Source organism: Nicotiana sylvestris, chromosome 1, assembly GCF_000393655.2.
Source record: "Nicotiana sylvestris chromosome 1, ASM39365v2, whole genome shotgun sequence".
NCBI lineage: Eukaryota > Viridiplantae > Streptophyta > Magnoliopsida > Solanales > Solanaceae > Nicotiana > Nicotiana sylvestris.
This window is the reverse complement of record NC_091057.1, coordinates 43,895,209-43,909,045: the sequence shown is the minus strand read 5'-3', so window position 1 is coordinate 43,909,045 and position 13,837 is coordinate 43,895,209. Positions and strand designations below refer to the sequence as shown.

The following is a 13,837-nucleotide window of genomic DNA, read 5'->3' as shown; positions in this document are numbered from 1 at the left end:
TATAATGAAGAAACGTTTGTTATAATGTCCAATAATATTATTGTCATAAAAGGTAGAAATTTATAGACGCTAATGCCAAAGAGAAATTAATAATTAAATCTAGAGAGGTGTATATCATATTCAGGTAGGCTGGGTTGCATTCAGGGGCGGCTCAACCCGAGGCGGCTAAAGCCATTGCTTTAGGCCTCAAGATATATGAGGCCCCAAATCTTACCCATATATATATTTTATTTACTCTTTTGATGGTAAAAATTGCACGGGCACTCTATTTGATCGCCCATATTTAACCTATACTCAGTTTTAATTTTTTTTTTAACTTGTACCTACTTTTAAACAACTTCAGACCTCTTTCTCCTCCTTTGTTTTCTGAATGTTGAAACTTGGGATATTGTTATGCGTTGCCTGATGATTCATATATATTTGCTTGTCCCATTATGTTCAACTTGGTCTTATTCACAATAATTTAACCTCTTAGATATTTTAGCTTTGCAGGCACATTGATTTTTAGTTCTAATTTATCTGTAGTAACTTGTTTTCATGTCGAAAATATTTTTCATTCTTTGATCTTTGAAATGAACAACATCAATCGCTGCTAATCATGACCTATTAAATTCATTGTTTTTTAGAACTTCAGCTCTAAGAATGCTGAAGTTCAGCAAATATAAACACAAACTTCAGCTCCTATAATGCTGAAGTTCAACAAATACAAAACAAACTTCAGCCCTAGAATGCTGAAGTTCAGCAATTACAAAACAAACTTCAGCTCCTAGAATGTTAAAGTTCAACAATTACAAAACAAACTTTAGCTCCTGGAATGCTAAGTTCAGCAATTACAAAATAAAAACTTCAGCCAAAACATGCTGTAGTTTTATTGAACTAAAGTTTGCCATTGCACTATGAACTGAAGTTTGCGTGATTGCCTTTGCAAGTCAGGCCAAACTTCAGGCAAAAATATCTGAGGTTTTGCTATACTTCAGGAAAAACACTCTGAAGTTCAAACTTCAGACATAAACTTTTGCTACTTCAGGCTCGTATGTCTGAAGTTAAGCGAAAAGTGGATACACTTGTAATTTTTTTGCAAAGCGGGTATAGGTTAAAAGGTGATCCAAAAATTGGGTATAGATGCAAATGCCCCTTTTGATGAACCTTTTACTGTAATTTCTCAATAATCATTAATGACATGGTTGTTTGACCAAAAAGTGTCAAGCTTTTTGCTAAACTAATTAATGATGAGATAGATGGTAAATCTTAACCAAGAATAATTAACTCTAGATCAAAGCATGTTAAACACGAGAATCGAATACAATCGAGCTTATATAACTCTTCTTAAGATTATTAAAAGACATTAAACATAAACGATAAGCTTACATCTTTGATGTATTGTTCCATAATGTAAGAGCAAAGAAGGAAAGTAAGGAATGCCATTGATAACTATGAGATCCATCTTTATTGAATCAACAATGACGATTACAAAGATTTGCAACCAAAATATGGACTTTTGCTTTGTTGTTAGAGATCTTCTCCTGTTCTTCTATCCCTCTCTCTTTCGAGAGTCAGTCTCATTTTTTTGCCTTCTTACCTCCTATATATATTATAAATATTTTCCTTTGTCCAACGGTCTTTAGCCAGAATACCCTTTCTCTTGATAATACTTTACATCGCTCCCCTCAAGTATTACAACATATATTTGCCATACAAGCTTTCTGATGGCTCGATCTCGGCAGTGGTCGAGATACTCATCGTTATTACGCCTTGTGGTTACAACCACGGCTTAGTCAACCCCTTATCATTCCTTTTAGCACTAACCTACGTGTGGTCAGATTTTAACCCATACAATGGTTCCAAATGTTATGCTATTCTTTAGAAAGTATTTGGTTGAACTATAACAGATTAAATCAAACTACTTCTTGTTTTATTCCTCTTATTTATTTGAAACTTGAATTAGTTTTCACTTTTATAATTGTTTCTACACACACTTTGAGCTAATTAGCTCCATATTGATTTTTGTTTTTGAAATAAATGTTACTAAAAGAATTGTACAAGTAGAAGATAATACTATATAAATAATATTCTCAATTCTCATAAAAATACGTGTTTATTTTTCACATATCTAATTGCTTTGAGAAAAATTTAGGCAATTGACAGTTCCCCTGTACTGATAGATGTTTTTCAAAAGTGAATTTAATAAGATAAAATCAACAATATCTCATCAAGAAAGTTTAAATAAATTGGCTATATTATCAACTAAAAAGAAAATATTAGAAGAGTTTGTTGTAAAAAATAATTGGCATCTTTGAAAATAACACCTACAAGAAAAGAATAAAAAAAATATAAATTTTATTAAATATTTTAAGACCTCTAACTAAGATTTAGCTTTAGGCCCCTACTCAAGTGAGCCTGTGGTCATTTTTTCTCTTTCACCGTTGCACTATTCACGTGACATTCCATATAACAAATTTTCCAGTCACCTAAAATTATAAAAATTAAAAGTAAAGAAAAAACTTGTCGCTTGTAATAGAACTTATATACATTGCTAGAAATGGTCAAAATACATTTGAATATTTTTTGCATATAATTTAATTTAATTACTTGAACTATTAGTGAAGAAAACCTAGCACTTGGAGTAGCTTAAATTGCTAGAAAAGGAAGTGAAAAAGCCATTATTTTCGCCGTACAGTACAGCAATCTTACGGCAAACAAACATGCAAAAGCCTATACTCTCTTCACTCATTTGAGTATCTCTCACACAAAGTAAACTTCAGCACATAGCCACATAGCTACATTATATTATCATTATTCTTTTTTACAACGTAACCCATATTTCGGATCTTTTGATCTTTCTTCTTAGATCTCCAAAAGATATTAAAAATTTTGGCCACTATGGAAACTGAACGTAAGAAGGACATGCTGAGTAAGAAAGGGTTGTTTTTGAAATACCCAATGAATTACGTGTTTGAAGAGCAGCGAATGGTTTGTTTACTAATCGGAATCGCCATTTCAACTGCGGCTTTCGCTGTAGTTAATTCTGTTTCTTCTCAGTCGTTGTTGGCCGGGTACAAGATCGGTAGTGATTCGATTTCGGACGTTTCGGTTGTGTCAACTTCTTTGATTCCTCGTAGAATAACGTACGAGTTGGTAGATGAAGCTAACCGCAACATTAATGCAGGCATGTTTAATTACCTTAATTTCCATTCCTAAATTACAAAAAACATCCATGTACATTGCATTCAAAGGGCAGCTCCGTGCACATAGTATTCTGACTCGGCTGCATCCCGAGGGGTATGATATATAGACAACCTATCCTAATGCAAGCATTAGTGGCTGCTTCCACGGCACAAACCATTGATCTATAGGTCACACGGATACAACTTTAATTTACCGTTGGTCCAAGTTGTCTCCGAGGTTTCCCTTCAACTTACCAAAAAAAATCATAATCGTACAGTTACAAAAACATGGTGATGAATTTTTGCTGGATGCAATAAACAAATTCTTTGAATTGAATGTCTTGGTCGGCTTCTTAATTCAGAGTTTGTCTTAAATTATTTCTTGACCAAATATACATATTTATATATTTTCTGACATATAAAAATATATTCCTAGTTTAATAAGTATCAAGTTGATTTCTTTTTTAATATATACTAAATCATGCTTCTATTCTGATCGTAATAATTATCAAGGTCAGTGGCAGATCCACTATTTTTGTGACGGATGAGGACCTTCCACTGTCTTCGCCTAAAATTACATATATAGATGGGAAAAGAAATTACTAGTGTGCTAAATGATAGTATACCCTCATTAACTTAAATTATGGAATTTCTGTCATAAATTACTATTCCCTCCGGTCCACAAGTGACCAATTTGCTTTTTTATTTTGGTCCAAAATAAGTGTCCATTTATATAATCAAGAAAAAATTCAATTTGTTTTTTCAAAAATTACCCTTATGTACATATCTCTAAAAAGTCTTTACTCCTCACATTAACTATGTTGCAACATTTAATTAAGGGTAGTTTAGTCACACTAACTATTTTTGTCTAGAATTTAGTATTTTCTTAATGAGTGTGCTCAAAGCAAATTAGTACCGGAGGGAGTAGCTTGCTAAATGATTTTAGGAGTTTTATTTTTTATATTTCGGAATGCATGAGGCCAAGGCAGATGTGCTCTAGGCTTAGTGGTTTCGGGTGAAACTTGAGTTTGAAGAGCCTAGTTCACGAGATTCTGCAATTTACATCCGATCGAGATATCTGTTGCCAAGAGTCATTTTTACTTAGGAGTTTATATATTTCACTCTTGATTTAATTTAATGTGTTGCAGGTGGAAAGGTGCCACTAGGATTGAAGAAAAAGAAGTTGAGAGTATTAGTAACAGGTGGAGCTGGTTTTGTTGGGAGCCATTTGGTGGATAGGTTGATAGAGAGAGGGGATAGTGTGATTGTGGTTGATAATTTCTTCACTGGTCGGAAAGAGAATTTGTTGCACCATTTTAGAAACCCTAAATTCGAGATGGCTAGACATGATGTGGTGGAGCCAATTTTACTTGAAGTTGATCAGGTTTATCATTTGGCTTGCCCTGCCTCTCCTGTTCATTACAAATTTAATCCTGTCAAGACCATCATATCCTTCATTATCTATTTTCTTGAGTTAAGCTGATAGATGATTTTAATAAATTCGTAATTTCTGAAAACAAAATTTATTTTTGAAAAAAAAAAAACTTTTTTGTTCATGTTGAACCATTTGGTATCTAAAATCCAGTAGATATTGAATAGTTAAACAGAAAAAAAAAACTTAATTTTTAAAAGTAAATTTTGTTTAAAAGATTATGAAATTTCCTACAATAGACATATAGTTGGGTAGCATGTTTCTTTTTCTTCTTTTTAAGTTAAATTCTTATGTCTTTTTATTCATCTATAATGTTGACGTATCGATTAAATGATGAAATGCAAAGGGTTTGGTTTGCAAGGTAAAGTCTTGGATGGAGATTGAAGTATGGTTTTTGTCGGGGGCGGATGTAGCATTTCAGCTAAGGGTTCAACTGAACCCATTACTTTCGATATGAAGTATAGATTTATATGTAAAAATCTACTAAAATCTCAATAAGTATTAGATTTGAACCCATAATTTAACAGTATATGAATAAGTTTAATATTAAAAATCTTAAAACGTGAACCCATTAAATTTAAATCCTATATCCGCCTACTTTTGTTAAAACTGACATATGAGGTGTTTTTTCTTACGTTTTTTTGGTGGGGTTGGGTATGTGCATGTGGTAAAATGTTAATATATAATGTATGTTTTTGGGGACTTTGGGTAAGGTTATCCTTGACTTAAATAGTTAGATATCACAAAACAAATGTGATGGGAACATTGAACATGTTGGGGCTGGCAAAAAGAGTTGGAGCTCGATTTCTGCTGACTAGCACCAGCGAAGTGTATGGTGATCCTTTGCAGCATCCTCAAGTCGAAACTTATTGGGGCAATGTTAATCCCATTGGTTAGTTAAATAATTTTTTCTTTAACTGTGATTATTGCTATATAACGTACTGTCTAAGTGAATTTAGTTATGTGCTTTGGCTCTCGTGCTCTAAATATCGTCATTCTTTTTGGAACGGAGAAAATAATTAGTTAATTGTTTTTATATGTCAATGGAGCATATAGCTAGTTATTTTTATTTTCCTTATTATAATTGAGCAGGTGTCCGAAGTTGTTATGATGAAGGAAAGCGAACAGCTGAGACTTTGGCCATGGATTACCATAGAGGACTTAACGTTGAGGTTTTGTACTACTACATGAATAGCTTATATTTCTGGCAAATTTGGATTTTATTTTCAAAATGTCAAATACCTTGCATATTTCGAGATAAAAACTTTAAGGTCTATTTCAGAAATGAAGAGCTTAATTATTGTTTATATTGTTTTTCTCAGGTTAGAATTGCTAGGATATTCAACACATATGGACCACGTATGTGCATAGATGATGGTCGGGTTGTGAGCAATTTTGTGGCCCAGGTTTGTCTTAATTTATCTTTTTCATATATAAACACGGTGGCAGAGTCAAGATTTTATTAAGGAATGTTAAACTATAAAGAAATAAACTCACCAGAAATCAAGGGGTGTCAATATATATATATATATATATATAATTACCGAGTTAAACAACGTAATTTTCAGACGAAGGGGTATCAGTTGACACCCCTGTAAAGAATAGCAGAGGAAGAATATTATTTGGAGACCTTCTGCTAGCCCAAGATCGTTAACTAAGATTGGAGGATTCAACTGAAGAAGAGGAAGCTTGAAAAGAGAAGATAGATTTTAGATAGGAGAACTTGTTTTGGAAAGAATGCTTTCTTGATTTTTGGCATGCTTACAAATGAACAAGATACCCCATATTTATACTAGCCTATGGATGATTCTAGATAATGTACAAAGAAAATTCTAGCAACCTTATCTTCTAACAACACTATAGAATATCTAGATATGTCTTATCTTCCCACAACATTCTAGAACATCTAGATATGTCCACTAGATAAATATCAAGGATACTAAACTAGGACATTCTAGAGAATTCTATATTATTCCAAAATATTAATTTTATTTTTTTTCACACTCCCCCTTAAAGTGATTTTTTGGAAGCTACTCCAAGCTTGTCACGGAAGAACTCGAACGAAGCTTTAGCAAGTGACTTGGTGAAGATATCAGCGATATTCTCCAGACTTCTCACTTCCAAAGTATTGATAGTTCCATCAAGAACCTTTTCCCGAACAAAGTGATATTCCACCTCAATGTGTTTAGTTCTTGCATGGAATACTGGATTATTTGCAAGCTTGATGGCACTTTGATTATCTCCATATATCACAGTTGGCTTTGATATAGGTAGATGCAAGTCTTCAGCAAGTCTTTGTAGCCATACACATTCTTGAGTAGTGAGAGTAGCTGCTTTATACTCAACCTCCGTGGTTGACAAGGAAACTGAGTCTTGCTTTTTGCTGCACCAAGAAATACTTGTTCCACCACAGAGGAAAATATAGCCCGATGTTGATCTTCGGTCATCCAAATCACCACCAAAATCAGCATCCGTATAACCAGCTAACACCAAATTATTCTTCTTCTGGAAGAACAAGCCCATGTCTGATGTTGAGTTGATATACTTTAGAATCCTCTTTGCAGCTTCTAAGTGAGGCTTTCTTGGCCATTGCATAAATCTGCTGACATATCCCACCGAGGACGCAATGTCCGGCCTTGTAATAGTCAAATACAGGAGACTTCCAACAAGAGCTCGAAAAGGCTTGGGATCTGCAAGAAGTGAGCCTTCGTCCCGTCTTAACCTTGCGCTTATTTCAAGAGGAGTAGAACATGTTTTGCTTTGGTTCAATCCAAACCTGTCAACAAGTTTCTTGGCATATCCTTCTTGAGTGACAAAGATCCATTTGTTCATGTTTGTCACCTCTAAGCCAAGAAAATGGTGTAGTTCTTCCAACTTCTTGATGTCAAATCTTATGGAAAGCTCATCTTGAAGCCTAGCAACTTCATCTTCATTGTTTCCTGTTATTATAATATCATCCACGTACAAAAGAACAACCATATGTAAGTCTCCTTGTTTTTTAACAAATAAGCTAGGATCTGATTGTGATGCATCATAGCCACATAAATGTTGATACTGAGCAATTTTTCCATACCATGCTTGTGGAACTTGCTTGATGCCATAAAGGGTCTTCTTAAGTTTGCAGACATGATTAGGATGTAAGTTAGAGACATACCCGGGTGGTTGCTCCATATAAATATCTTTGTCAAGCTCTCCATAAAAGAAAGCATTCTTCACGTCAAGTTGCCATAACTTCCAATTATGCAAGGCTGCCAAGGCTAGCACAACTCGGACAGAGATCATCTTAGCCACCGGACTGAAGGTTTCTTCATAATTTTCACCATACTTTTGAGAAAATCCCCGAGCAACTAGCCTTGCTTTATATCTATCTATGCTGCCATCGGCTCTTCTTTTGATTTTGTAAACCCATTTATAAGAAATGGGTTGTACATCCTTCGGCTTTGGTACAAGGCTCCAAGTTTGATTTTTCATCAGAGCCTCCATTTCATCATCCATAGCAAGCTCCCATTCTTTGACTCCTTTAGCTTCTTCGAATGAGTAAGGTTCTTCATCATCAATTGGTCCTGGGCAAAGAAACATGAATACGTACTGACAAATTTTTTATCTCTAAAGCGAGCTGGCTTGATAATAGTTCTTTTTTGCCTTCCCGAACCACTTGAATCATCTTCTTGTTGAGTTTCATGTTGTTTAGGTCCAGGACTCCCCCTTTCTCTTAACTCCTCGGCAGTTGTATTATCTAGAGAAGCACCTACAATGGACAAGCTTGAATCTCCATTATTTAAGGTTTTCTCCATAATACAAAGACACTTCGTCGAATATGACATCCCTTGAGACAACAAAGAGATGAGTTTTAGGATCCATGCACTTTCATTCCTTTTACCTTTCATCATATTCGACAAAGATGCATTTCCTTGCCTTGGCATCTAACTTGCTCCTTTGAGAATCTGGAATATGAACATAACAAATAGAGCCAAAAACCCTAAGATGTTTCACGCTAGGATTTTCTCCAAACATAATTCATAGGGAGACTTCATATTATTTGGAGAAAGTGGCATCCTGTTAATCACGTACGCTGCACATTTCATACCTTCAGTTCACGAGGCTCTTGGTAAATTCTTGGCATGAAGCCAACTCTTACATGTCTCAGTCAAGTGTCAGATCTTCCTTTTAGCCACTCCATTTTGTTGTGGAGTATCAGCGTATGTCAACTCTCTTTTAATGCCATGCTGACAACAAAAGGAAAGAAACTCATCTGATGTAAACTCACCGCCATTATCAGTTCGTAGCTGCCTTATTCTGGAATCGAGTTCACCTTCAACAGTTTCTTTGAACTCCACAAACTTAATGAAAACTTCTGCCTTGTTCTTCACAAAATAAATCCAAGTGAATCTAGTAAAATCATCAATGAAAATTAGCATATAAGAGTAGCCTAAAAATGAAGGAGTTCTCGTTGGCCCCATCAAGTCACTATGAATAAGTTCTAGTGGGGCATTGCACCTTGACAAGGATCTGTCAAATGGAAGACGATGTGCCTTTCCATATTGACATCCTTCACAAACCTCTCCTCCATCAAAATTTCTTAAGTTAGGCAAACCTTTTACTAGATTCAACTTTACCATGGCTTTTAATTTATCCATGCTTAGATGTCCAAGTCTAGCATGCCAAATATGTGTATTATCATTGCTACTCATCTTCTCAATATATGAATTAGAGGCAGATAAGACATATAAATCGTTAACTCTCTTACCTGAGTGAACGATATCTGCCTTGAGTACCTTGATATTTCGGAGGAACTTCATATCACGTAGGCCAAATAGCAAATAGTTTCCAGCATCTGTAACATTTGCAACTTAAAATAGATTTTTCTTCATACCTGGAACGTGAAAGATACTGTTGAGGGCGATAATGTCTTTTTGCTTCTCGTTGATCACAACATTTCCTTCCTTCTCCACATTATGGACTGTATTATCTGCTGTAATAATGACATTATGTCCGTTGTATTCGCTAAAGGTGGAGAATTTGGATTGATCTCCAGTGAGATGGTGCCCACATCCTGAATCCACGATCCAGTCTCTTTCAAAATTTATGGAAGCCCCATAAATTTTATTGCTCGAGTCTCTTTCAAAATTTATTGCTCGAGTCTCCGCTGTGAAGCACTTTCCCCAGTCTTCTTCTTTTTCTTCTTCTTCAGCAACTTCCTTGATTTGAGCTATATTGCTCTCTTTGGCTCGACAATATCTTTTTATGTGCCCTACTTTGCCACAACGGTAACATTTTAAAGGCTTTTTACCATTGCTGGAAGACTCCCCCTTCTTTCCTGGCTAGCTCGAACCACTTGAGGATTGAAAGTGCATGCTATCTCTTGATTTTCCTTTAAGGTTCCTCTTATCGACGACAAGAGCATTTCCTTCCCCTTCTTTGATCGATACACCAGCCATCTGTTTGGCTAATAGCTCTTGTGACGATAACAAATTCTCAAATTCTTCCAAAGATGGTTGTTGAACCCATCCTTGAATCGATGTAACAAAGGGAATATATTCTGGCTTTAATCCACGAATAATAATTCTTCTTATTCGTGCTTCAGAGATAGCCTCGTCCGGATTCAATAGAGAAATTTCAGAACACATATTTTTAACCTTCAAAAAATACTCGGTGATCGAGAGATTACCTTGAGTGGTGTTAGCTAACTCATTCTCCAAAATCTGTAGCCGAGCTTCATCCTTCTTGTTGAACAGCCGATCGAAGGTCCTCCATATTTCATGAGCTGATTTACACCTTATAATATGATCAAATAAATTATGAGAGATGAACCTCTTTAGGATAAACTCCACCTTAGCATTAATCTGTTTCCACTTCTTACGTGCATTGCTATTTTCCGATGCGTCAGCAGGAGGACTTGTGTTACTCCCATTGACAACTTCCCACAAATCCTCACCAACAAGGTATGACTCCATACAAGTCTTCCATACCTTGTAGTTGGACTGGTTCAATAACTCAATCCCCAGTCCATTAGCACGACCACCCAAATCCATTTAGAGAAACCAGTTGAATCAACCACTAACTCGACCTTGAAATCCATAAGCCGACTTATGGCTCTGATACCAAGTAAAGAATAGCAGAAGAAGAATATTATTTGGAGACCTTCTGCTAGCCCAAGATCGTTAACTAAGATTGGAGGATACAACTAAAGAAGAGGAAGCTTGAAAAGAGAAGATAGATTTTAGATAGGAGAACTTGTTTTGGAAAGAAGACTTTCTTGATTTTTGGTTTGCTTACAAATGAACAAGATACCTCCTATTTATACTAGCCTATGGATGATTCTAGATAATGTGCAAAGAAAATTCTAGCAACCTTATCTTCTAACAACACTATAGAATATCTAGATATGTCTTATCTTCCCACAACATTCTAGAACATCTAGATATGTCCACTAGATAAATATCAAGGATACTAAACTAGGACATTGTAGAGAATTCTATATTATTCCAAAAAATTCCGCCACCGTATAAACATTATAAATAAACAAACTTTTCTATATCCCCCTCGCCCCACAGATATTTCTATTGTAATAATACTTCTGAATCAATTGTAATATGTTATGAATATTTGCAGGCCTTGAGAAAGCAGCCATTAACTGTTTATGGAGATGGGAAGCAAACTCGGAGTTTCCAGTATGTTTCTGATTTGGTAATAATTAATTCATTATTTCCTCCTCAAATTAAAGCTAGCTGGTTTGTTTTTAGAACAAATTTTGAGCCCTCTAATTAAGAAAATCTTTTGCTTTGGCAAATTTTTACAGGTAGAAGGATTGATGAGGTTGATGGAAGGGGATCATGTTGGTCCTTTCAATCTTGGGAACCCTGGTGAATTTACCATGCTTGAACTAGCTAAGGTATTACTGAAATCTTTTATTTAGTTCAAGCAAACCTTTGCCTTGCAAAATTTCATAACACATTTCTGAAGCCAATTGTCTTCATATCTATATGAAAATTTCAAAACCTATATATAGAAACGAACCGACACTTCTAATTCTTTGATTCTACATCATGAATCTGTTATATATGATACAACGATTGGAGCAAGATCTATTTCAATTTGTACATTCACTACAAAAAAACTGGAATTAGCTACGAACACCAACGCTAATCTGTCCCTAAATTGCCCGTAGCTAGCAGAATTTCTTAATAACCTGTTGTTAATCCGTCGCTAAATGAGATTAGCGATAAATTTTTCTTTTGTCCGTCACTAAAACCAGATTTTTTACTAGTGATTTGATGCATCATTGTGGCTCAAAATTCCTAGAAAACGTATAAACAACTTCAACTTATATTCCTACTGTAAATGTCTTATATTCTAGCACATGAACCAAGTGATGACGGAGCTAGGAATCCTAATATGGGGATTAAAAAAATGTAAAAGTGTGTTATACCTAGAAGCCTCCCTTAGGTTAAAGGAATTCAACAGTTCATGTATATGCAAAATAAAAATAAAAATTGTAATTAATAATACTGTACCAACAGAGTATAATTTCTATACGAAGGGGGTTAATTCAATTGATGAACCCCCTTCTTTACCTTTAGTTCTGCAACAGCATGAACCTAGCAATGTGTTAAATATGCATCTTAATATTTGGACATGTTAAAAATGTGAGTCAAGCAAAGTTGAAAAACGTTTAGATTATGTGTTGGATCCCAAATAAGTGCGTAAACATTAAATAAGCCTTTATAAAAATAGACATGAATTTTTCTTTTTACCAACTTACGTGACTATGCATGTATAAATGTATAGTATTGTTGAATACATATTTGTACTCTCAAATTTTAACCCTACAAAGTTGAGAGATATTCTGAATTAACTAATACTGTATGCAGGTGGTGCAAAAAACAATATATCCAAATGCAAAGATAGAATTTAGGGCAAACACAGAAGATGATCCTCACAAGAGGAAGCCTGACATTTCAAAAGCAAAGCAACTTTTAGGATGGGAGCCAACAGTTTCCCTTCGCCAAGGATTACCTCGCATGGTTGATGACTTTCGACAACGTATATTTGGCAATGAAAAGCTCAATTCTGGCATATAAAATAGTATTATTGTTATAGAGTTTCTTTCGTTGTACCATGATTAATTTGGTTTTGGATGAAAAGAAAGATGACAAGTTGATAATGAATTCTTGAAGATGAATACTACAATTACATACTGTATGAGTTATAGTAACTATATAGGTCCATAGTCGACCCCCCCCCCCCCCAACCCCCAATAGTTGTTTCAGAATAAGGCTCTCTCTCTGTTAAAAGAGGACAATAGAATTGGAAGGTGTATTTTTTGTGTATTGGTAGTTTAACCATATTAGACTTTTCTCACTGCTAGAAAATTGTCAAAAACCGTCCACAGCATACTGACCGAAATTGGTCGGAAGAAGAAACTGACCGAAATCGATCAGAAAATAGGTAAATTTGTCGCAAAAGTTAAAGAAAAAATTTCACACAAAGATACCGACCATCATCGGTCAGAAAAAGTGGTCCCACAACAAAGAAATACTGCTATGTCTGACACCTATAAAAATTCCGACCGATGTCGGAAATTGGTTAATCTTTGACCAAGACTTGGTTATACTTGCATATAATCTACTAAAATAAGTTTAATTAAAAAATTTCAAATATATCAACCAAAAATCGGTGGGAAATTTTAATTTATTTTTTCTTGCCCAAGGTAACTTGTTTTTTTCCATAACAAAAATAATTTTTTATAATTATTATTAATTTACCGATCGATTTCGATCGGTATTATTGTTAAATTATTTGTTATTTACAATATTTACATATATTTAACAAAACACACACACTCACATATACACATATAAAAATACACATATACATACACACACAGAACATTGAATATTTTAATCTCGATCATCTTATTAGTACTTTGCTCAGATAATTCATCAGTGGATTAATTGAAAATTCAATTATATTCGATTAAAACTTACCATAAAGTATATAGTTCTATAAGATGTAGTGCTATATTAATAAAAAAGTTTTAGCAACAACAACATATGTATACTTATATTAATACTATATTAATATAAAGTTGGACTCGTAATTGAATGAGTTGTCAAATTTTGTGAGTTTTGTCAGGTTTCGAGGTGCGGCCGGGGTTTAACTTTTTGGTTGACTTTGGGCTTTTGATTAGAGATTCCACCTTTATCGATTGGGTTTGTTTCTTTTGGCATTATTTCATATT

General features: G+C 34.6%; 1 protein-coding gene across 1 annotated transcript; it reads left to right on the top strand.

Moving 5' to 3' along the window:
• Positions 1-2,696: 2,696 nt before the first annotated feature.
• Positions 2,697-12,798, top strand: LOC104235348 (UDP-glucuronic acid decarboxylase 4-like). Its single transcript, XM_070159001.1, has 8 exons — positions 2,697-3,166; positions 4,313-4,612; positions 5,342-5,488; positions 5,689-5,768; positions 5,919-6,002; positions 11,209-11,283; positions 11,396-11,488; positions 12,468-12,798. Exons 1-8 carry the CDS (start codon positions 2,881-2,883, stop codon positions 12,675-12,677), a joined length of 1,275 nt encoding a protein of 424 aa, XP_070015102.1. The 5' UTR covers positions 2,697-2,880; the 3' UTR covers positions 12,678-12,798.
• The last annotated feature ends 1,039 nt before the right edge of the window (positions 12,799-13,837 follow it).